Here is a 23,981-nt window from a genome sequence, read left to right as displayed (position 1 = left end):
TCATTTTAATATGTACACCTGTGCTTTTTCTACTGTGTCATTTCAAAATGTCAATTATGAAAAAAGTCTATAAGCTGATGCATTTAATGTTTAACTTGATAGGATTTTTGCTCTTAATTGCAGATTTACTACATTTTGTAAAGCTGATACAGCTACATTAATCAATATTTGACCAGAAGGAGGCAGATAAACATAAAAGCGAGCTGTTATAGCTGGTTAAATACAGTAGTTGAACTTGTTCAGATTGCCATGGCAGCTAACGATGTGACCGTGACGACCACAGACGCTACACCAAGGATAACAATGTAGAAGTTAATGTTACTAATACCTGATATACAGCTCTGTACCAGTAGTGAACAAATCTATCAGTTCTATAAAACTGTTTACCCTAACTTAATCAGGCCTCACTCCATTAGTCTAAATTTAGGGCTGTGTCCAAAATCACTCCTTTTGTTTTTGCTGGCTAGTGCAGTATTCAGGGATCCTCATTCTTAATGTAAAATGCTCTTTATTTATGCTCCCAGAAAGTCTGATAATTAAAAAAGAAATGGTGTCCATATAAGGGCAATCTAATGGACGCTGACTTTGATTTAAATCCCACAATGCAGTGTTTTGCCTTTGATGTGAATACCACAGTTACTGTGTTACTGGCAAATATAAACCCCAGTCAAGGCTTCAAAACATCCCTTCAGTAAACCAAAGAAAATGTTAGAGATCATACATCTGTGTTATTACACTCTGTATGAATACTAACACATCAGGCTGCCACTGACGAGTTACAGAGGCTACCAGCGCCTCATCACTTTTTCACTTTAAATATAGATACAACATCTTACATTTTTTATCAAGTAAAGTTCCCCCACTTTTTATGCCAATGAAGAAACAGAAGAAGTGGGATCTCATCTTTTGCCTTCCGTCATTGCTCTCCCACTCTCGTCTCTCTGCAGTAACAGCTGGATGGGATTCCCATGTGAGCTACTGACATTCTTCCTCCTCCTCCTCCTCCTCCTCCCTCCGTCTACCACTGACTTCCATCTCTCTCATCTTTATCTTTCTCTTATCTTTCTCTCCCACTGCCTCCTTCTCTCTCCAAGGGAAGTCGCATCACTCCCCTATTACTGTGATTATGTCTCCCACAGTATCTCACTGTGCACTGTGTGTGTGTGTGTGTGTGTGTGTGTGCGTGCTCGTGTGTAATTTTATTAGTGTGTTAAGAGTTTGTGACATTTATCATGTGCTTGCTTGTAATAACTTTCAACTGCATTGTGTGTGTATGTGTGTGTCAATTTCTCACATACAGTTACACTGTATGGACACATAAAACATTTAGACATCTTCTTTCTCTCTCTCTATCTCTCTCTCTCTCTCTCCATGTGTATTCAGTCTTGCGTGAACCTCCCAGCCTAAACAGTAACACCACACACTAGCTTAAGAGCCCTGTGTGTGTGTGTGTGTGTGTGTGTGCACGCACGCGCGTTTTATTTCTCACATTGCCTGAGAGCAAGTGTAAACACAACTGTCCACCAGGCACCACACACATACACACACATCACAAAGCACAGCAAGCTGTATTGCGTGCTATCAATGTGTCTAGCGAGTGCCAACTTTACACGCCCTCTCATCACCTCCCGAACAGAGCCTTTATGTTCTAAGTGCACTTAATCACTAATGCTAAGTGCACTTAAACACTCCTTAATGACTCGACCCAGCTCACTCCAAATGCATACTCCTTAAGTGTCAAAGCGCTTATGAGATACAGTATGGCACCCAGGCGTGAAGTGTCGCAGCTCTTGACGAACAATCCAGATCCGCAGATCAAAAACATTCCTGCGCGTGATTCAGATGTTACCACGTGTTTCTGTTCACGAGCACAGACTGACTGCTGAGGGTACGTAGCTAGCAACAAGTCAACGCAGGGTGGGCTCGCAGGTAGATAGTCTGTCATTAATAAAGGAAGTTGTCCACACGACAGCAAGCATCCACCAATAAAGCGCCCCAGACTGAAATCCTACCAGCTCCTCTGTGCTCCAGCTATGCTCTGACCTCCCTGGATGGAGGTACGCAGGGTTTCACTTCCCAATCAATGAAGCATGGAAATCTGTGTTTGCTAATGATTTCTTTTGTTGATGTTGGTGTTAGACAAAGCTGTGATGTGATTCTTTTTAATTCTTAAAACACACATACTTCAACAACATTTTGTTTGTTTTAAAATGACATTTTTATTTGTATTTCTGCACTTTTACCCCTTGAGCTTAAACTCATTTCAGCTTATATATCCAGATGAATCATCATTTGAATACAATCAAACAAACTAGACATTTGTACCATGTGGGATGAGCCAGATGTTTGGCATGACACAGAAATAAAAATGAGTCTAAAACTAAAACTATATCAAAGCAGCAGACAATGAGGCTCATGCAAGAACAGTTTGATATTCTTATCCTAAACCTTCATAACTAAATTTGATCATTTGCATTATCGACGTCCCTATATTTGTCATATAAGGCCACCAGTTCCGCTCTATTTGTGTGCAAATTTCAATCACAAGAATGTTACCAAAGAGTGCAAAGAAGAATTTCACACCGCAGAGCTTCAAATCCTGCTGTCAGGAATCAGTAAACACATTTAGCAGTGTCAGTAGTTGTATTCCAGGAGGACGTGAAAGAGTTACAAAATTATTAATGCAGCTGCCGACAGCGTGTCATCAGAGCAGCTTTGTACTGTGACACAAATAAAGGAGGAATGATTAGAGTTAGAGGATAAAAAAAAAAAAAAACATCTTTCAAAAGGTCCGTGACAGAGAGTTGGGTGGGTGGGAGGGTGGGGTGGGGGGGGGCAAAACAGGTGCCATCAATTCTGTGAAAACATTTCTCTGCAACCTCTTTGGAAAATAAATCTTAGCCACTATGTATGCTAATTTTTCTGTCAGGAGTTTGGATGCTATTATAACAGGGGTCAGATGCTTTCATCACATGAACACACACACACACGCAGGTGCAACAGGCAGACAGACACCCATACGTGCGAGATGAAGGTAGTGTATGCTTCATGCGGTGAGGACAATAGGACAAGCTAACTGTAATCTGCCGTTCAGTTGAGATCCACTCCTCACAGGGGTGGGAGGGAGACGATATTGTGAGGGAGACTTTTCTGCTCGATGACAACCATTCATAACAGCTAGTGTAATTGCACACACAAACACACACAAACACACACACACATAGACGCAAGATCGAACGTTTCTTCATCTTCCAGGCATATGCCAGGCTGACGTGGGGGTGAACCAGTGTGTGTGTGTGTGTGTGTGTGTGAGGTGTGTGTGTGTATATGTGTTTTGCACTCAGGCCTGAAAGCTCCTTCAGTAGTTCCATACAGCAGCAGCACTCTGGCTCTACAAATGTCAGAAGTTCCATCTCAGCAAGCAATCTAAATCTATGGCTACTCGTGCCTGCCAACTCCTCTCTCTCTCTCTCTCTCTCTCTCTCTCTTTCCCTTCTCTCCCTCTTTCTTCTTCTCTCTGTGCATCTCTCTGTAACCCCGTGTTCCTATTGTATTGGCAATGATTTTATTAGCTTTCCACAGACATTGTTTTGTGCTGTAGCTGCAGGGGGACGGTGGAAGGTTAAACGTGTGCTGTAGCATTCAGAGCAGACTGTGTTCAATTGAAATGTCTCCTCTGGGAAAAACAGACAATCCTTTACATTAAAGCTGCTACGGTATAGTCAGAGTTTGACATTTCTTTGAGACTATTCCATTTGCTAAATCATCACTTATCCCTTTTTTTTTTTTTTTTGGTCTTATCTGGAGTGCTTTCTGATGTTCTCTCCTCTGTATCTCACCCTAAATCTGTCCAGGTTTGTGTGTGTGTGTGTGTGTGTGTGCGTGTGTCACTGCAGCATTTTCAGGAATTTGCTAATTGATGATACATTAAGAGCCTGACTGATAAATTGACAGATGATAATAACGGCAAATTTTAGCCCATCACAGAAATTTTGGCAACAAATTTATTTTACAAATATGAAATGTTCCACTCACTGCATATCTTGGTCGCAGTTCTTTTTATTATTGTTTATGTCTATGATTTAAAATATCTTATTATACCTTCTCATTTTACGTTACCAGATTTTTTTTTAAACTCTAAAATATTTATATTGGTATCAGTAACTGATATTCATCAGGCTGTAGTCACAACCAGATTTTGAGAGAAAGAAAAACAAGAGTCAGAGTCTACAGCCGTGCTAGAGGCTCTGTGAGGCTGTACTTAGGCACAAGGGTGCTTTGAGCTCAGTGATAACGTCAGCATCCTTGCAAGCATAATGTTTTTCTAATTAGACAACTACTGCATGGCAGTCATATCCTGGTTTCATTCCAATCATGGAATAGTCAGGGGAATACCAAATTTAGCAGGATTCATCTTCTGGGAACCATAAATGTCTATAAAATGTTGTGCCGATCCATCAGTAGATGCTGACATATTTCACTTAATAGGTGACGTTGTTAAACTGTTGGTGACATCAGATGAAAAGTCAGAGGATCACCAATGTCAATAGGATTCATCCTCTGGGAAACATAATTGTTTGTACAAAATGCAGCCATTAATTGTTGAAATATTTCATTGTGGACTTAAGTGATGAAACGACCACAAGGCCATCCGTCCAGCTGCTTACATGGCTAAAAATAGAATAACAGTATCAGACATTAAACAATTCAGATTGAGCTTCTTACACAAGTACAAAATGAAAATGTGTTAAATAACAATCTAATCACTGATTGAATGATTACCTTTGATGCTATCCAGCCATGCAATGGTGAGGCCGAGTGAAGTTAAAGTGGACTTTTGAGTGTCATTAAAACAAATTGTAAATAATGCCTGAGGGCAACCTTTCAACAATGCTGACACATGAAGCAGCAGTCATCTTTCTTTCTACCCTTCCGCTACACAGTAGCCTGTGATCATTACAGTAGCCATTAGCTGTGTCAGGAAATGAGAGCTCATTTAGCTTGCATCAGAGAGGAGAGCCATAGAGAGGCCTGGCTGAGACCTCTCATTAGCCTGGATGCTAGTTTGGCTATGTTGAGACAGCACAGATCAGGAAGCTCGGTTACTAACACATGACTGTGGGACACAGTTGCAGTAATGTTGCTCTAGGAAATATTTAAACATCTAAATATATCTGCATTTTTGGCATCATCATCATGGCAGCAATACAGGAAAGCATCTCACCTTACTGAGACACTTTAGATCATCTTCTCTTTTTCTTTCTTGCCCACTGATCAACCACCCCTTATCAAGTAAGTTTCACGCTAACAGTTAGGTTTCACACCAAAATCCTTGTCTTCCTGGTGAATAGTTTGATCTATGCTAACATTTTAGCATACATTGTGTCTGCTAGTGGTAGGAAACAAGCAGAATCTAAAGTTAGGATGATTAACTTTAAGAAATAAAATGTTATTAATCATTTCTAATACTGTATTACTTTACTATTTACCATTTTTTCTATTACTTACACAGTCAAATATTAAAACTCCTCCACTATATTCCACAAGGAACACATTTGACAAGGGAAGCACAAGATGAGCTCATCAGGGGCCAACTCCAAATTGGTCAATTTATTGGTCATTGAGTGGGTGCATCCTTTTATGGTGTTACCATTACTTGTAATCTTTCAAGTTGGACCAATACCAGCAAAAATATATTCCTCTTGACAATTCACTGATCCTATCACTGTCTGCCACTGCTGCCTACTGTGCATCCCCGTCAAAGGCAAGACATGAGCATCTAGTCCGTTCAATCAATATCGACTCCAACCTCCGTGCAGCTGTCAGTGTCATCAGAACCAGCTCTCTTGACAGCAGCAGCTCCTGAGGAGCTGAGAGGAAAACAATCAGCCAGTCTGGCTTTGCCAAGCTGATATCAGAGAAAAGGCTCCATGAGGAGTATACAGGGGAAAAAACATTGCTTTTATTTATTGATTCGTTTATATATATCGCCACCCTCCATGGCAGGTGGGGGTGTAGATTGCCCTTTAGTTACTGTCTGACAACTTTCGCTCAACAATATGGTGACATCTACACCTTCTAACCACCGACTGATAGTTTCTTGTAAGCTTTGGAAATGGAGTAAAACACCATCACATTCAATCGAGACATTCAGCCAAGTATGCAGAGTAATAATGGTCATTTTAGATGTTCATATAATATCTCATAATTTACATCCAACGCCAAACTTCAGAGCCAATTTGACCCCTTTATGTAGGAAATGGAAAATAAAGGTGTGATTGGTTTGTGGGTATGTAGCATGTTGCATCCTGCTTGCACCCTGTCTCATACCAGCATAACCACGAATTTTAGTTGCCTACCCCAACTTAACCACAATATATTTGCCATAACCACGATCTTTTCGTTACCATAACCATAGCGTAGTTGACATGCCCAGATATTGTAGAAAGCAACAATTAAAAAAACCGTTGGCATTAAAAGTAATCCAGGGTTTGTTTTATGGGTTCTGGGGATGGTGATAGAACTGATAACTAAGTGTTGCTTTTACATCTATTGAAAGTCTACTAAATGTTTGTAATGTATAGAGAAAAGGTAGGCCCTTTACAGCCAAGGCATCAGAGCAGAAAGATGATTGAAGTTGTCCAGGTTCATGCTTAGCTGTGATTGGTGCATTGTGGGAAATGGGTGGTGCTAAGGACTGGACAATGAAGAGGTGAACACAGGAGCTTTAAATAGAATACAATTATGACTTTAATGGGTACTTTTTATGTGTATTTGCTCATAAGAATGAGTAAATCAATTCAAAAATCACATATTAGGGTATAATATTATATTAAGTTGTCAACTCAATCTTTCACCAGGAGAAGAAAGGTATAAGAAACGAGGAAAGTGAGGAACTGTGTGAGAAGAAAAAGAAAGATGTGACAGAATGTGAATAGCGAGAAAACTGGAGTCACAGTATGTTCCAGACAGTGTGAGACAGATCAAAGACAGACCAGAGCATACAAGTGTGTAGGTTATGTGCCTCTACGATCTCTTAAACATATCGATGCAGAGAGCGATGGGGAGATTGAAATAGAGGAAGTGAGGAATTAACGAGAAAGCGTTTAACCTCTAGGCTGTACTTTCATCTGCGCTTCAGAGAGGAGACCCACTGAATTAAATCACATCTCATATCCTTGAGCAGAGCGATGGAAGGGATGGCCGGACTCAGGCTGCCCATAGCAACAGCAGCCTCAAACTGCTCTTCATGCTTCTTTTATCATCCTGATCCATCCTATTCTCTAAATTCACCTTTAATATTCTGCTCGCTCTTGTTCATTCATCTCCTCTTCTCTTCTTTCCCTTCACTTCTTCCCTCTCCATTAATATCCTTTCCTCGCGTTTCCTTTCGTTTCCGTCCTTTCCTTTCCCTTCTAAGTCAATATTTAGATTTCATTAAAGGAAATGACGTGTATGCATCCACTGGTAGAGAAACTGGAAGTATGATTTCATTCTAAAAATACATCTGATCAGTAAATGTCTTGTGCTACATTATAAATAGACTTTAATATCAAAGAGCATACAGTAGCAGGGGTTGGACGCTGTTTTTTTTTTTGTCCCAATGATAGAAATCTCATTTTGGAATGCAACTGCTCAATTTCACTGAGTCAGTGGACAAGAAAATAAGAGGACTTTGTTCTGATTCAATCTATTTGGAACCACTTTGCAAGCATATTATCCCTTCACTGCACAAGACGAACGGTGCCAGATAACACAGATCTATTCTACTGCACCTCACTCCACTTGATTCCCCCGTCTAACACAGAAAAAAAATTTGTTTTTCTGTCCTCTGTAGTTTACAACAACAATGTGCTTCCATTAGTATTTGGTAGGTTAAAGGAGGGCCATAAATTAATGGAAACGCCTCCACACAATGCTGTTGTTTATTTCTATCGGAGATAATGCAAATGGAGGTAGCTGCAGAGGACAGATATGCTGGAAAATATTGTTTTGGTTGTCTCTATCAAAAGCATTGTTTTAGAAAATTGTATCCATATCTTACAGTGTTCCTGCTCTCTGTTTTACGCTGTTTGAATAATGTCTGTGCTGTCTCATCACCTGCTATTTTACTTTTTTGAGCATTACTCTGTATTTTGTTGTGCTTATCTGCTAGTGTGTGTGAATGTCTCTGTCATGTGTGTTTGTGTTTTTTCCTTGTTGATGGCCTGTCAATTCAAAGGCCTGTCATGTCATGTGTGTCATATGTTTGTGTTGTTTCAACACTTGTACCACAGCTACTATAAATAATACTTTCTGATTGGCAGGTACATGTCTTAAAATTATATGACAGTAAGCCCAAGTTATTGTAAACAAGGTCATATTGTATATTCCTGAAATCTTTATGCTAGATCAAATGACCAAAAACTATTTGCAGATTTCTAAATGTCAAGAGAGTTAGAGAAAGGAGGGGTTATTGGGGGGGGGGACCAGAACGCATTTTTGCCCCGGGACCCTGAGGCAGGTTTTTTCTGAGTCTGATAATAAACTGCAGGTAACCACGGGAACAGTATTTCATGCTGTTACCAGTTAACCTTCAGCGGTGAAACAGACCTCACTGTACAGACTTTGAAAGAGACACTCCAGTGATTTTACATATTGCATAATATTTTCTGCGGCTCTGGAGGAGCTTTCTAAGGTTTGAGAAAATTATTCAAGTGACACTGCCTAAGTAATCTAGGTTTGGGCTTAAAGATGTCAAATTTGTAAAGAGAAAGTGTTACAAACTGGGTGTGTAGAGTTTAACAGATGCAGGCTGGAAAGGCAGGAGGAGTCCAGTGAAAGACATTATCTAGTTGCATTATAGAAGATGGATGTTTTTTGGAGCTTGACCCATACTAGGAACGAAAAAGTCAGGTGATCTTGGCTTCTGATTTTTCTTTTATCTGTCTCTCACAAGACTTCTGGCAACATCTAGGAGATTTTCTTGCTGTTAGTCAGCAGTATGTCATGTCTTCAAAAGATGTTTTCATGAATTCCCAGATGTCTGTTTTCTGATAAAATGTTTGCCTCGTAAAACTGATGTTCGAACCCTATATTTCAGCAGACTGTGCCTCGCCATTCTTCACTGGAACTTACGTCCACTGTGCAGGTGGGGGCAGTGGGTGGTGCACTCAGTGGAAATATTGAATTTCAACATTGGTTTTGCATTGAGAAAATATTTTATCTGAGGGATAAGGAAAATATCTTTGGAGATACATGCCACTTCTGGATAACAGGTTAAAAATAAAGATTTTTACATCAAGGTTTGTAAAGGAAATGCTATGTGATTGAAACACAGAGTCACATATAGTATAATGAAGTCACAGACGGGGCTAACAAGACCTGCAACTTTATGAAAATGCAATGTCAGTCTGACGATTTGACCATGGCTTCTCTCTTTTACTTTGGTAAGTACATACTATATGTATATACTGTACATATTGCCGTTCCATCTGGGAAAATGCTTTCATATTCCCACTGCTACTCATAAAAAAACATAGGTATTGATTTACCTTATGAAATGAAGAGAGACAAGAAAATACATTCAGCCTATAATATATATTTAAAAAAGATGGTCTTACCTGCAGGATCTTGCACCTCTCAGAGTCGCAGTCGATGTCCTCACAGGGATGAAACATGCCCAGGGTCACACAGTTCAGCAGGATCACCAACATGGAAGCTCGCTCGAACCATGTACAGGAAGCAGTTAAGGAATATAACACAGACAGATAACAACAGCTTGCTGCTGTGTGCAGCAACAACCTGAAAAGTATGTATTCATCTAGGCTTTCTCCAGTGACCTCATTATTCCATTCAAATTTCTAAACCCCTCTGACAAAGTGATGCATGTTTAGCTCTACCAGTCCAACTCACAATCAAAAAATGTTTCTGAGAGGAAAAATGAGTCACAGAGGAATCCGGAAACAAGGAAAGCCCACCTGTGGCTGTTGTGAGTGGCAGGCAGTCCTCCCATTTCTCCCTGTTAACCAAAATCTGTTTGCAAGGTGTGCGAGTGTTGGAAAATGTTCAGATTGTTAGCAAGGGCGCTGGATAGGGACTTTAAAGAGACTGTGTGAAGCAGAAAAACAGACAACGGAGGCAGATGCTGAGAGACTGGTAGGCTGACTAAGAGGAGGATGAAAAGGATGAAATATCCAGCTTTAGAGTTGGTGCATGTGGAGACATCTTGATGCATAACACATGAATTTTATTGACCGCAGGGTCGAAGTGGGCATTCCAAATGTGGTTAGGCTAAACGCCAGCCTGAGCTATGTGACACCAATCAATGATGAGACCAAACACACACTGATGCTGCTTCAATACACACACATAAACACACACACACACACACACACAGATATGTGGGCTGCATGCATACGCACAACCACACACCCACATATATTATAGATTGCCACTGCATCCACAGTCAGCACCCTGCATCCAGCCTGGTTAACAATGTTAGACAGAACAGACTGTTTGTCATCCAAGTGTGTGTGTGTGTGTGTGTGTGTGTGTGTGTGTGTGAGATGTGTGATCTAAAAGGAAAACAGTGCTTTTCATTTATGTGTGTGTATATGTGTGTAAAAGTGCGCACACCGGCTGTGAGGACAAACGACCTGTCCTTCTTTTATCGTATTAGTCGCCACTTGCTCATTCATCCCGCTGACCCACAATGCAGCTGGGTCAGCGTGGCCTCACAGCCACCACAAAAAAGAGAGTGCAGGTCGGACAGCGACACAGAAACTCGGATTTTTCACCTTACTTTTTTATGCTGGTCAAAAGCAGCCACAGCAGGCTCAACTTTCAAAGTGGAATGCAAGACAGTCTGCTAAACGCCAGAGAAACAGGAGAGAAAACAGAGAGGATCTCAAATATGTGTGCAATAGTCTTCAATTACCATTATTATAGTAAATGTTGACATGCTGGTAGCACTAGATGAAATACCATAAATATCTCATCACAATTTCTTTAATATACAGTAAATACATTTCAAAATACCGGTCAAGTGTTGGTCAAGGGGAAATAATGGAGACACTACAGCATTCACAGACTAAAAGGTGCATATTTTTAAGATTCAAACCCATGTTTTTTCTATCTAAAACAGCATATCAAACCTTTTACACTGTTCTCAGTTAGGGTTCAGTCACACCAGCATTTATAAAACAGATTTAGAACAGAAATCAATAAATTTCAATGGAATCACTGCAATCGATTAATTTGTTACAGTGGCTACAGTGTATAGTTCAACTTTGACAAAATTTCGGCCCATCCATTCATTGGTTTGTTCAATGCACTTACTCAGTGCTTGTATAGGACCAAAGTAAACCTGGTGATATAGTTATATAAATCTGTGTGTCATCTGCATAATTATGGTAAGATATTTTGTTGTTTTCTATAATCTGAGCTAGTGGGAGCATGTAGATGTTGAACAGAAGAGGCCCGAGAAGAGAGCCCTGGGGAACTCCATGTCATTTTTGTCCACTCTGACGTTTAATTGCAAATCAATACAAATTAGTCCCTATACTTTAAGTTTGATTCAAACCAGCACTGTGCCAGGAAGACACACCCAGTTTTCCAGTAGGTCTAGTCTACCGTGTCAAATGCAGCACTGAGATCCAATAATACCAAGACATTGGCATTTATTTGGATGTCATTCAAGACCTTAAAAAGAGCAGTCTCAGTGCTGTGGTGTGGTTGAAATTCTGACTGGAAAAATAATGAAACAGTTGTTTAGTGGCGGGAAGTGCCAGTTTAGTTCAGTGATTTGATATGGGGAAGGTTTGATATGGGCCTATAATTGTTTGTTAGTGATTGATTGTAGCTTTTTAACTGCAGTTTTCAGAGTCTGTAAGAATCAAAATCAAAAGGAAGCAAACAATACAGGGGCACTCCACCTATTTCATATGCCAGTTAAAAAAGCTTGTTTAAGTCTGAGAAATGAACTCAAATTGCATCACTTGAGTAATCTTGGCTTAGTTTTTGAGACTACAAATTTTTAGAAAGCCACGTTATGGGGGCACATAATTTGAATGATTCTGCATTTAGGCAGGGAGGGTCTAACAAAAGACAATATCGAGTTGCATTATGGGGACTTGACCCAGCACTAGTCAGGATGGCTTGGCCTCTGCTGCTTTAATTTTGTCCATTCATTTTTCAATCTTTCTCGCATAAGCTCTATAACTCCATAAAAGTACAACACTGGTTAATTAAGTTGATGGGATGTGAACTACCATCTTTCTGCCTCGCCAAACAAAGGGCACACTACCTCCTGCATTGGCTCTGAACATTGGCATTGGACATAAATCATGTGCTGCAGAATCATTCCAGTGGAGGGATACTGGGCTAGAATGTGATACACTGTGGTGGTTCTAATACAGTATTGAACAGGAGTATTGAATAATAGATGTAAGCTGGAGGGAATTTGAGTAGATGACCACGAGGCACCTCAGCAGCATGGGTTGGGTAATGATGGCTGCATATGGAAGGCAGGACAGGATTATGTCACACACTGGAGGATGCACAAAAGGGGCTGTGAGTCCAAAGGGATGCAATTAAAAAGATCAGTCAGTACAGAGAGCAGGATCATTAACAGGAAACAAAAACTCAAACACTCGGGCGTCTAGTTTGAGAGTGGTGGCACTGAAAGTTTTAGGGAGCATAAACTGTTGTTGACACACAGTGGTAGCATCAGCAAAAGCTTGCAGTAAAGAACTGAGAAGGTGGAGCTAATTAAAAATAATGAGCTTCATGGGTTGTCTACGTGGTGGCCATGTAAGCTCCTGATACCATCAACCTTCATCAGAGCTAAAGATAATGTCATTTAAGTTCAGAAAACTTCCATCAGGCTCCAGATAAAACTAAACAAATTAACTTAGTATTTTGCACCTTGAGAAGACTCTAAAGTGCGCTGTAATAGGTCCAACACGGGGTCAAACGTTATTTAAAGTCCCCCTCCACTCAAAAATGTGTCCTTATTGTTACTTTACTTAGATGTTTGCACATAAATCATTCTGCACAGCGAAGCTCAGAGTTTGACACTAGAAAGCTGTAAAATGTGTCAAAATCTTGTGGATTGTTGTCTGTACCAGAATAGAATCAAAAGTTCCCTCATCAAGAAAATGTGTTTCCTCAGCAGCAACACATAAAGATGAAAACACCACGACAACAATGTACAACCAAAAACTACAGCACCTTCAAAAACAACATGTCCTACATGTTGCACAAAGGAGGGCAGGTTTACTGTTGTTTGCTTTAGAGTTAGAGTCAGTGTTCAGGTGCTGTATGTGACGGCCAGTTGCACAAAGCTCTTCCCTGTGTGCGCCACTGCCTTTCCATCCTGCACCTGCAGCCACACAGAAGTGATAATATAGTAGATGAGCAGACTATAAAATGTTACAGTAGCTTTGTGTACAACTGCTATAGTACGAAGGTCTGTGCATTGGGATGCCAATTATTTTTGAGGCTATGTAAGCTGTTTTCATTAAATATATCCGTGTTGGTGACAGAGTATAAACATATAAGCCTTATAATGATATGATTCCTATTAAACAGTAAAGTGGCAAAGGAATAGAAAGTGGGGGTACTTATACACTGAGGAACAGTCTGTTCTAAGCAGTGTTTGTATAATGTATGTCCATAGTGTGCTGATTAAAAGAGTGTTATCCAGGACCTTGGACAAGATATTTGAGGCTCCTTTAGCTTCCCTCAGCAGGCAGATAGTAATCATGCATCTAGAAGAAGAAAAAGAAGCAGAGTGCAAAAAACTCTCTGCAATCAATACGAATCAGTGGTTGGATGTTTTAGCACTTGAAATTCTGTACTGTGGTGCTAAAGCCAGTCATCACAGTGAACTGTCAACATAAATACTGATACTTAGGATCATTAGTGTCTAGTGCTAGAGACTGAGTACTTCGCTGAAAGAATGAGATGATCTGTTGTTTAGCTAGGCTGCTATCTTGCTGCAGTAATGATCAATAGACACAGACAGGTTGAGGTTTGGGGACTTGGACTGGATCAGCTGTGATTGGCAGACTGACTAGCAAGCAAACTGGCTCCTGTACACCACTCTGAAAAGAAGAAATAACTCAATTTTCCTCTTACAAATAAAAAGTCAAATTCAGTAGAAACAAAATGCACCCTTGTGTAAAGCAGCTATAATCAATATTTTTATAACTGTAGATCACATGACTACATGTACAGTTTTGTCATACTTTCTCATTCAAGGGAAAGTGTGGCCAAACTTTTGATTGGTACTGTATGTGAAAAGGGTTGCAACATAGTGATGAAACCCACAGAGAGTTATCACCGGTCTCTGTAGCTCCACTCTCTCTTCAACGTTATATTATATCAGTATTGTGTTTAGAGCTCTTTGCTGCTGCCCTCAAATGGCCAAAATTTTTTTTTTTTGCTGCTACAGCTATATGTGCTCTGGTATGACCAGTTGCTTTTGGTGGCTAATGTTAGCATGCTTTAGATAGACATTGCTGTGTACCTAATATTTATTAGTCATCTAACGATTTTGTCATTGCGACTTGATACCACAGTGGAAACAGTTACACAGGCTCACTCTAAAGAATAAGCTAATATTGCACAATGCACAGAACTCCTTAAACGTTTCATCCGATACATGGAAACGAATAAAATCTGAGAAAATCGTGAAAAGAAATCAGGAAAGGTTGTATTTTCTGACTTAAAAGATAGATTGTTGAGGACGCCGGGCAACTTTATAACTTTTCAAAGCTGAAAAACAACATTAGCAAAGAGGAATAAAAGGGGAAATATATAAATAAATAGCCTAGAAAGGAAGCAGAATTTCATCTCTCACTACAACTGACAAGGAAAGGAAAGATTCTTTAAAGGCAGATGAGTAAAGTCCTGTGATCCTGGCAGCCTCGATCGCTGCCCTTGGGCACACGTGTAAAAGGCAGACAGGTTTTACTGGTGTACTTCAGACCCTGTCGACTGATGAAATATATGAAATGTATTGTTTACTGGCGGCCTCACAACTGAATAAAGGGAAATTATTAAAAGAGAGAAATCCTGATGAAGCGAGATGAGGAGGGCTTGAGCAGAGGGATGGAGACAAAGCAAAACATTAAATATGAATAATCTGACTGATTTAATCAATAACTCTTCTTCTCCTGCCCTCATTTTCCTCCTCTGTCTCTCCAGCTGGTGGGCTATAATTAAACAATAAAGGGAGAGTGTTTGCGGCGTTCTGCCTTCAACGTGAACACACACACACACGCGCGCGCACACACCTTCATGGTGTCAGCATATAAACAAGCGGTGACGCCCTGAGGGATGGATTCAATTAGGGGAAAGATACACAAGGATATGCTCTGTCAAAGTTCTGAAAGCAAGAAGCTCGCTCTACACCACAAACACACACACACACACACACTTGCAAACACACACGAACGCACAGACATGCAGATGCATACAACAATGCTTTCATCAGAGAGGCAGCATTATCAAACTCATCAACACCTCAAAAAGTATTCTCTGCTCTGCTCTCATGGGTTCTATTCTGCCTTTCCACACACATCAATGCATGCGCACACACACACATCAATGCATGCACACACACACACGTCTTAAGTCCCTTTCTTCTTGCCTAATGAAGGGAAAACAATATGCAAGTCCTCCTCTGCCTCCCCGCATCACACTGCTGATTCACTCTGATTCTGTCCACTAATGATCTGACACCAGACACCAGGACACAAGCAACAAAAAGAAACAGTGTGTGTGCATGTGTGTGTGTGTATGTGCAGCTGTGTGTGTGTGTGTGTGTGTGTGTGTGTGCGGCTGTGTGTGTGTGAGGGAGAGATAAGGTAAGAAAAGAGAATTAATCGATTCAAAAGAGCAAAGTTTGGTCTTAAAAAGTTTCAACTCGTCTCATCAACTTCTCTCTAGCTCTTATTTTTTTCATGAGAGTGGGGAAATGAATCCCCAGCAGGAAAAGATGAGGAGCACACAGTCCGAGGGCGATCAATACAGATGAGCCTTTCTGAATAGATATTATTCATTGTGTTTACTATAACTCACACAGGACGTGTTTCTGCATCTATCTCTGCTCTGCCCATCTACAAACATACTACACAGCCTCGGCTTTACATACACTCCTTCTGTAAATCTATGTCTCTCACTGAGGGGCCGTGCATGATGTGATGCTACGGTAACACCAGGAGCTGTTGTATCAGTTCAATCAATTCTTCCCTGACAGACAGGAACCAGAACAATCAGTAAATGTTTAAAGTGAATTGCCACCTCACCACACTCCCAAATCTTGTTAACCGAACCCTCAACTGCAATGATTAGTGTTACCGAATCAAGAGCCTTTTTCATTGGAGCTCCCCTTCCTGAAAGCACCATGTCAGCTCAGCAGGGATATATAGCATATTAATTTCAAAATCGATGCAGCAGAATCAGAGTTATCTTTTTTTTTTATTCCACACTTCCTCATCAAAACCTGATGCCTACATTACTCACAATGCAATTCAATCTGCAGTTCGGTCTGAGATTCAGGTGTGTTTTGCTAGTAGCGGCTAATGTAGCCTGGAGCTGCTAGCTTCAAGCACAGATGAGGAGCGGGCTGCAGAGGTCTGGTAACCTCACTTCTTTCTAACTCCACACCCCCAGATTTTTTCATTTTCAAACTTGTAGTCTTCAGCTCCAACTGATGCTGACTCAGTCCCATCGCTTTCGGCAATTTATCATATTTCACAGAGCTCCCTCTGGAGCCACAAAAGGCTTTATACTACTTTTTGACATATGCAGTAGTACTCCCCAACACCTGGAAACACACTTGATGTGTGAAATCAGTGTTCTGCTTTAACTACATAATCAGTGACTGTAAATCTTTGTAATAAACAAAGAAGAGTAATTATCAAGGATTTGTGATTTCTAACTCTATTCCATGTTATGCATCTTTTTTTATTTAAAAATTCAATACTCCAAAAATGCTGATTGGAATTCCAAAACATGTATGAGCTCATGCTACAAGAGGGTGAATACCGCTTGGTCTGCACAGTATGTAAGACTGCCTGCTTGATGCAACCTGGTGAAATTCTGGCTTTACAACTTCACATTAAGGTCGTGAAAGGAATTAAGACCAAAGCACAGAGGATTCTTTCAGAGGATTTGCACAGGCATCTCTTCTTGATTAAAACTCAGTCTGCCCTGAAGTTCAAACATGGCACAAAGGCCAGGTCCCGCACCAACGAGCACAAAGAGTCTAGGCTGGGGAAGCAGCTGATGGCAACTGGTGGTGGGACAGGTGCAGTGACATTCAGCTGTACGTCACAACGTGTGTGTGTGTCCCCATTAAAAGCTGTCAGTGAGGCTTGCTGGAAAGGGCAGGCTGGACTGGAACAGCAGGAAGAATTGGACAGATGGAAGAAAAGGCAGATATGGTAAGGTGGACATGAGAAGCAGGGATAAAGAAAGGAAAAGAAGAAAAGGTCGAATAGGTCAAGGTGAGAAAAGAGGGTAAGACAGCCGAGAAATGTCGGATTTCGGTCTTTTTATTTATTAATTATTGGTAATCTGATGAGGGGAGGAATGAGAAAGAGAAGGTGAAAAGAAAAGATGTAAAGAGTCCATCTTCTGGACATGAGAACTGGGCTCTCCTTAGCGACCCCAGAGAAGCTGCCAGTTCTGTCTGGTTAGTAATCCAACCTCGTCTCTGACTATGTAATCCATCTCAGAGTACTTCTCTGAAGGGTTCTGCATGGAATTTGCTTTGGCAATTTGTGCATGATACTAAGCCTCACTACATAAATTAACATATTAGTTCATCACATCCAGACTGAACCTAGAGTATACACACTAGTGGTCAGCACAAAGTCCATAGATATTTTCCCACCCGTGGACTTGATAAATGGTGGGTTTGGCAACAAGTCCTCCAAATTAAACGAGACCCATTTGTCATCATTGGCCTTCAACAACCATTGCAAATGATCTTTGCAAAAAATTAAGTTTTCTGATCTGACACCTCTATGGTTAAGGTTTGGTTGGGTTTAAAAACGGTCAGGGATAGGAACAGATCATGGTCATGGTTTAAAGAAACCAACTTGATGTTGGAAGGAAATATGAAGTGAACATCAATCTCCCGTGCCAAAGTACGAGGTTTTGTTGCCCCATCCAACCATCCCAATCTCCACCCTCAGCAGACTTTGTGGCACTATAAAGACGTGCCTCTTTTTCCACCTTTGCTACCAACAGACAAGAGTCATAATTCCAACAACCACTACAACTCGTTTTTGGGCATTTGCTGAAACAACGAAAAAACAATGTTTTTTCATGGGAAGACAGTCTAGATTTCAACAGCTTTGTGTATGTGCCCATAACGTCCAGACTGGATTGGATTCAGCCAGAAGTTAGTTTGAGAGAGTGACTGTAACTGATGTTTTTCACGTCTGAAGACAGGAAACCATTGGGGAGATGATTATAAAATGGCAGCCGTGAAAAGGAATGCCAACACTAAAGTCACTGTCTCTCCTATCTTAGTTCTGCTTCTCTTCAGCAGCCTCACTATTTTACAAACCTTTTTCTTTTACCACTCATGACACCCCCCCCCTTTTGGTGTTTGTTCCTCAAAAGTACAATGCCTTCTCTTCAGAGGGCAAACTTTACAAAGCCAAAAAGCACAGCAACTATATATGAAGGTGTGCAAAACAGGAAGGAGGGTGGGGTTTATCTTTCAAGTCAGATAGTTGCTGCTGCCTCACCTTTGCTATTCATCTCCCATCAATCCCGCCTTTCTCCAAATCTCTCAAAGCTTTTTTCCCCTCTCTGATAACTTTCCATTCCCTCTCCTTTCACTTTTCTGTCTGTGCCATCTTACCCTAGCTCTTTTCTGGGAGGAGACTGACAAAAATGAAACTTTTTTTGGGAGGAAGAAATCTGAACATGCCAGAATACAATTTTAAAAAAGGAGGAAAGAGAACAGAAAGAGGAAGGATGTTCATGAAATATTGAGGGCGACTGCTGCAGCCCTTTGTAACGTACGATCCATCACTGTCATTGTGCATAAATGTGTGCATGTGTGCTCATATATGAGTGCTTTCACATGTCTACATGTATTTGTCTGTGTTTGCAAGTCCCAAGTTGAGAAATGCCACTTTATCAGGTAAATAGATCACTGTTCTCTGGATGTCTTCCTGTTCTGAGGAGGTGAAAATGAAACTGCTATTGATCAGTGTGCATATCCCTAACTTTACCACTCTCTCTTTTGCTCGAGCTATCCATTCTTCAATGAATGCTTTCATTGCAGATGCCAAAATCCACAGTAGCAGGGTTGGGAATGACTACATTTGGTAGACAGAATTAGGCATGTAGCAGTGGCCTGATAAGCCACCAAGGACCATCTGAACCCTATTAGGTCCATTACTCTACATATTTATACCTTGGTGTTTGCCAGTGGGTGGTATAACCAGGGGAAGAGATAGATCAGGAGGCATCGAACACCTTATATGAGTGTTTTTTGATCTGCCACCTCTATGATTAAGGTTGGTTTTAAATTTAGGAAAAGACTGTGGTCTCTTCAAAGCTGTGCTTTGTCTTTGTCGCTAACTTAGCACTTCTTGGTAAACTTGCGGTTGCTTTAAGTTCACAACCAGCCTGAGGAAGATCTTACAGATCAAAACAGATTGAACTTACTCCTACCCTACAATGAAAATTTTTTTGTCTTACACCTGAATAATTTGCCTGGATGTGCACCAAGCAGGTAGCTCCGGATCTGAATAGTGAAGTCAATGCAGAAGTGCCTTGCATTCTCTCTAATGGCCAGCAGGAAGCGACTCCACTGGCTCTAAAAAGAAGTCTGTTTGTATAGACATCTATGGGAAAATGACCCTACTTCTCACTTGATTTATTACCTCAATAAACACTTTCCTAATGAGTTTATGGTCTCAATTGCTCGTTCCAAGTCTTCTTCAATACAGCATGATGTTCATGATTGACAAGTTGCCTCCACGGCAGTGCATGAGGTGCTGTGGTTGGACCCTGGGGAGCTCCTTCCCAGCTCCATGCTCCTATCCAAATACGGTCACTTCTCATCACTTCTGGCTCCAAAAATCGAGATGGGGAAGGTCAAAATACCAAACTCGAGGCTTCAAAATGGGAGTACACAAACCAATGGGTGACATCATAGTGGATATGCCCATTTTATACAGTCTATGATGTGTGCACACTTGGTCCCTCTTCTTAAGTGTACAACCAACCAAGGCTGCCTTATTTCTGGTTCAAATCCAGGGACCAGCTGGAAAAATACAGGTAGGAAAAGTTTCAAAAGTAAAACAATGGCTACTGGTGAATAACTGCACTAATTTGAAGGTGCTGGAGATGCTGCCACGAAGTTAGGGGAATTGCAAGAGATAGATTTTTTTTAAAGGGTAAATGGCTGCATTTGTAAAGTGCCTCTCATTCACCCATTTGCACACCAATGGCAGTAAGCTACCATGCAAGGTGCTGGCCTGATCATCGGGAGCAATTTGGGGTTTGGTGTATTGCCCTAAGACACTTCAGCACATGGACGGGAGGAGTGGGGGACCAAACCGCCAACACTTTGATTAGTAGATGACCTGCTCTAACTCCTGAATCACAGCCACCACCAAACAGATGGAGCAGAGGCCAAGATATCCTGACCTTCAGTTGCTAGCATGGGCCAAGAAGGAAAAATGTTGGATCCTACACTTCCCATAATGCAACTTTGCATTATAGTTAGTTTTTTTTTTTTTTTTTGTCATACCCTTCCTCTCACTTAAATGTCCATGATTTTCAAACTCAACACTCTCATTACATAACACAGGCTTTCAGTTAAAAACGTGTAGAGATAACTCCAATGACATAATCAGTTAATTTCACAGATACCTACAGCTGTTTTCAAAGGCTGTGTGGTGCTCCACGTGACAAGTAAAGTAAACTTGATGGGTAGGAATTGCAGCAATCTTCCCGAAACCCAGAAATAAACAAAGATGATGATTGGAGAGAATCACGGGAACCTATAAGGCCTGACTAATATGGGATTATTTGCTCAGAAGCAGTTGTCAATAACTACTAGTGAGTTTAATCAAAACCATATCACTGGAAATGAGCATTAAGCTTGTAAATAGCTGCCTCAGCGACATTCAGAGAGGCACGACTCTTAGCCAAAGGCCACGGTGTTACAGCTGAGCGTCTCGACTAGTGGCGTGGAAAATCCTGCTGGTATAACACTGCATATCCCAACGGCTCACTGACACGGCTTATCAGGAGCCTGAGTCAGGAGCCGAAGAGTTAGGAGGTTGAGGGAAATAGAGGCATATTGTTACACCGCCTGTATCAGCACGTACCATATGAGAGGTGGGCAGGAGCTGTGCGGGGAGGATGGATGGGAGAGAGATGGGGGGGAGGGAGGGGGAGAGAGAGGGACGGGGACAGAAAAATAGGAAGATAGGAGAGACAGAACCTGTGTGAGAGAAATAGAGATGACAAGAAGAAAAGGAGCGACAGGCAAAAGTGAAAGACAGGAGAAGAAGAGGAAGCACATGAGGAAGATAGAGCTGAACACACATCCTTACAAACTATTTCACCAAAAGTAACTGCACTATTGTGTGTGTGTGTGTGTGTGCTTTGGGGAGGGTCAGGGTTAGATAACTGACCTAACGATTTCCCACGGGGAGACATCGACAACAGCAAACACCATTAAACTTTTACCAGCTTACATTATTGATAAATTCAGCCCTCACTCCAAGATGCTGTTAAATAGGGTGCAACTTTGTTTCATGCCCTGCGGTCATGAATATGGATGCATACAGCACACCAACTATTATACTGACACAATGGGGACTCTAAGGAGGAACTATATGAATAGATCAATTTTTATGTGAGAGCAGCGAAAGAAAAAGGCTGACTTCATGATCTGGTTACATCATCGATATTCAGAACAAAATGAGTGTATCCTCTAAGATGTCCTCTTGTGGATACGGTGCATCATTTCAGCTGCAGACACAGGGAGCTCATGAACTGCTGCCTTGTGTTTTTACAAGTGAGTTTTACATATGAAATGTATGCGCCAAGAAGGGTGGAGGGCTCCTAATGGGCTCAATGCACAAACAGTTGCCTCTGTATACACACACACACGCACACATCTCTCTCATCAGCCAGGAAACACCCCTGTATCTTGCCACTGCGGACTGTGAGTTGCTAAGCAACGCAGGCTTTCATTGGGAAGTATTGTGAAGTCACATCTCTATTGCTGTGGTGTCTGTAACTGAGGTGATGGGGCAGTGTTGTCACAGCTACAGAGCAGAACTTTGAGCGAGGCGTTTGAAAGTCTGCAGTATGGCTATTTCAGCATCATCATCAACCACGGAAACCATCCAGAACATGAAAATGTGGCTTATTATCTATCCTCAAGTATCTGCTAAGGCTATAGCCCTGCTTTGTCATCTTAGCTGACTTAGATAGACAGACGATCCCTCGCTGTCCACGTGGATTTCAAACTGACAGGCCTCAGCTTGTTGGTGTGCAATAGGATCGCAAAAGCGTAGCGTGACCAAAGAGTTGACACTTGTAGGGGGAATAAAGACTCAGATCTACAACACATTAAGAAAATGTTCCTCTACTATCCTATCACATGCCAGCAGGCCAACATGTGAATAGAGAGAGGAGAGAAAGAGAGAAAAAAAGGGAGTGGGAGAGAGATTTCACACTTTGGTAGGAGCTGCGTTGGTGACGTATTATTAGGAAATATCACTTTCTCCTCTACAGTCAATGGGAAAGTAGAGAGGGAAGACTCGATCACATGCTGGTACAGTAGCTCTTGCTTTAAATATGCAAATGTTTGCAGTAGAATTTTAAGAAGACATTATTGCACTGATCTAAGACTGTCAAATCAGCAGCTTTGAGAGGCAACCTCTCAGATTTACAGTGTTGGAATCTCTATTATGGCTGTCCTCGGTAGTGATTACGCAACTTTGCTGTTCACGCTGATGCAGAAGGATTATGTTATTGTGTTCACCGGTGTGAGTGAACACAAGGTGACAAAGCTTTGGAGTTAATTCAGCAGCATCTTGGAAAGACCCGGTCTATGAGCAGAGAAACACACACCAAGACACACGGGATGATCGCAAACCATCCTTCACATTGATATTGAAAAGACCAACATGGAACAACGTCATACCTGAACAACAAAGCAAGTGGTGGAGGAAGTATTCAGATCATTCACTCATGTAAAAGTAGCAAAAGCATGCTCTAAAAATACTCCATACCAGTAGTAGTAGTACCAAAAGTAAAAGCACTCATTATGAAGAATTCTGCATAATAATAATAATAATAATGATGATGATGATGATTATTATATTGAATCATTATATTATATATATGGTATTTTAATGTTGTAATGTTAAGTAAAACTTGAATTTGCAGTTAAATAAATGTAGTGGAGTACAAAAGTACAGTGTTTCCCTCTGAAATGTTGGGAAATAAAAATATTAAGTAGTGGAAATACTCAAGTGAAGTACAAGTACCTCAAAATTGTACTTGAGTAAATGTACTTTACTCTCCAGCACTGTTTGTCAGTGCCTTCCAAAACAGCCAATATGACAGTTCCAAAAACAACTTTTCCAATCTGCCACTTCTATGGTTAAAGTGTAACTTCACTGCAGGCTGAAAATCAGTGTTTCAAAATTCCCTCTGTGTCTCGATGGACAGCGATTTCCTGTTCAGATGCAGTGGAAGGGGGAACTTGGCACTAAAAAGACTTTAACTCTGAAAGATATTGACTTGATTTGACTAAACTGGGCAGCTGAAGCTTCATATTAGCTTCAAATAAACTTTTAAACTACATTTTGGCACAGGAGCGCTATGGATTTTTTTCCTCCATCACTTACATTGAAAGTGCATTATGAAGGAATCCTCTTAAAGGTCAGTATGAACAGCAGGATGAAACATGTCATGTCAATGTTCATTTGGGC

The 23,981-nt window shown here is 41.0% G+C and overlaps 1 protein-coding gene across 9 annotated transcripts in view; it reads right to left on the bottom strand.

Moving 5' to 3' along the window:
- Positions 1–9,747, bottom strand: part of cacna1g (calcium channel, voltage-dependent, T type, alpha 1G subunit) — a 164,445-nt gene extending 154,698 nt beyond the window's left edge. For all 9 annotated transcript variants that reach the window (XM_067577235.1, XM_067577231.1, XM_067577234.1 and 6 more), the window contains exon 1: positions 9,603–9,747. In XM_067577235.1, coding sequence (XP_067433336.1) covers positions 9,603–9,695 — 93 coding nt within the window. In that variant the 5' untranslated portion in view covers positions 9,696–9,747. The remainder of the gene's footprint in view (positions 1–9,602) is intronic.
- Between the last annotated feature and the right edge of the window lie 14,234 nt (positions 9,748–23,981).

This window comes from Thunnus thynnus, chromosome 20, assembly GCF_963924715.1.
Source record: "Thunnus thynnus chromosome 20, fThuThy2.1, whole genome shotgun sequence".
Lineage (NCBI taxonomy): Eukaryota > Metazoa > Chordata > Actinopteri > Scombriformes > Scombridae > Thunnus > Thunnus thynnus.
This window is presented reverse-complemented; position numbering and strand designations above follow the sequence as displayed.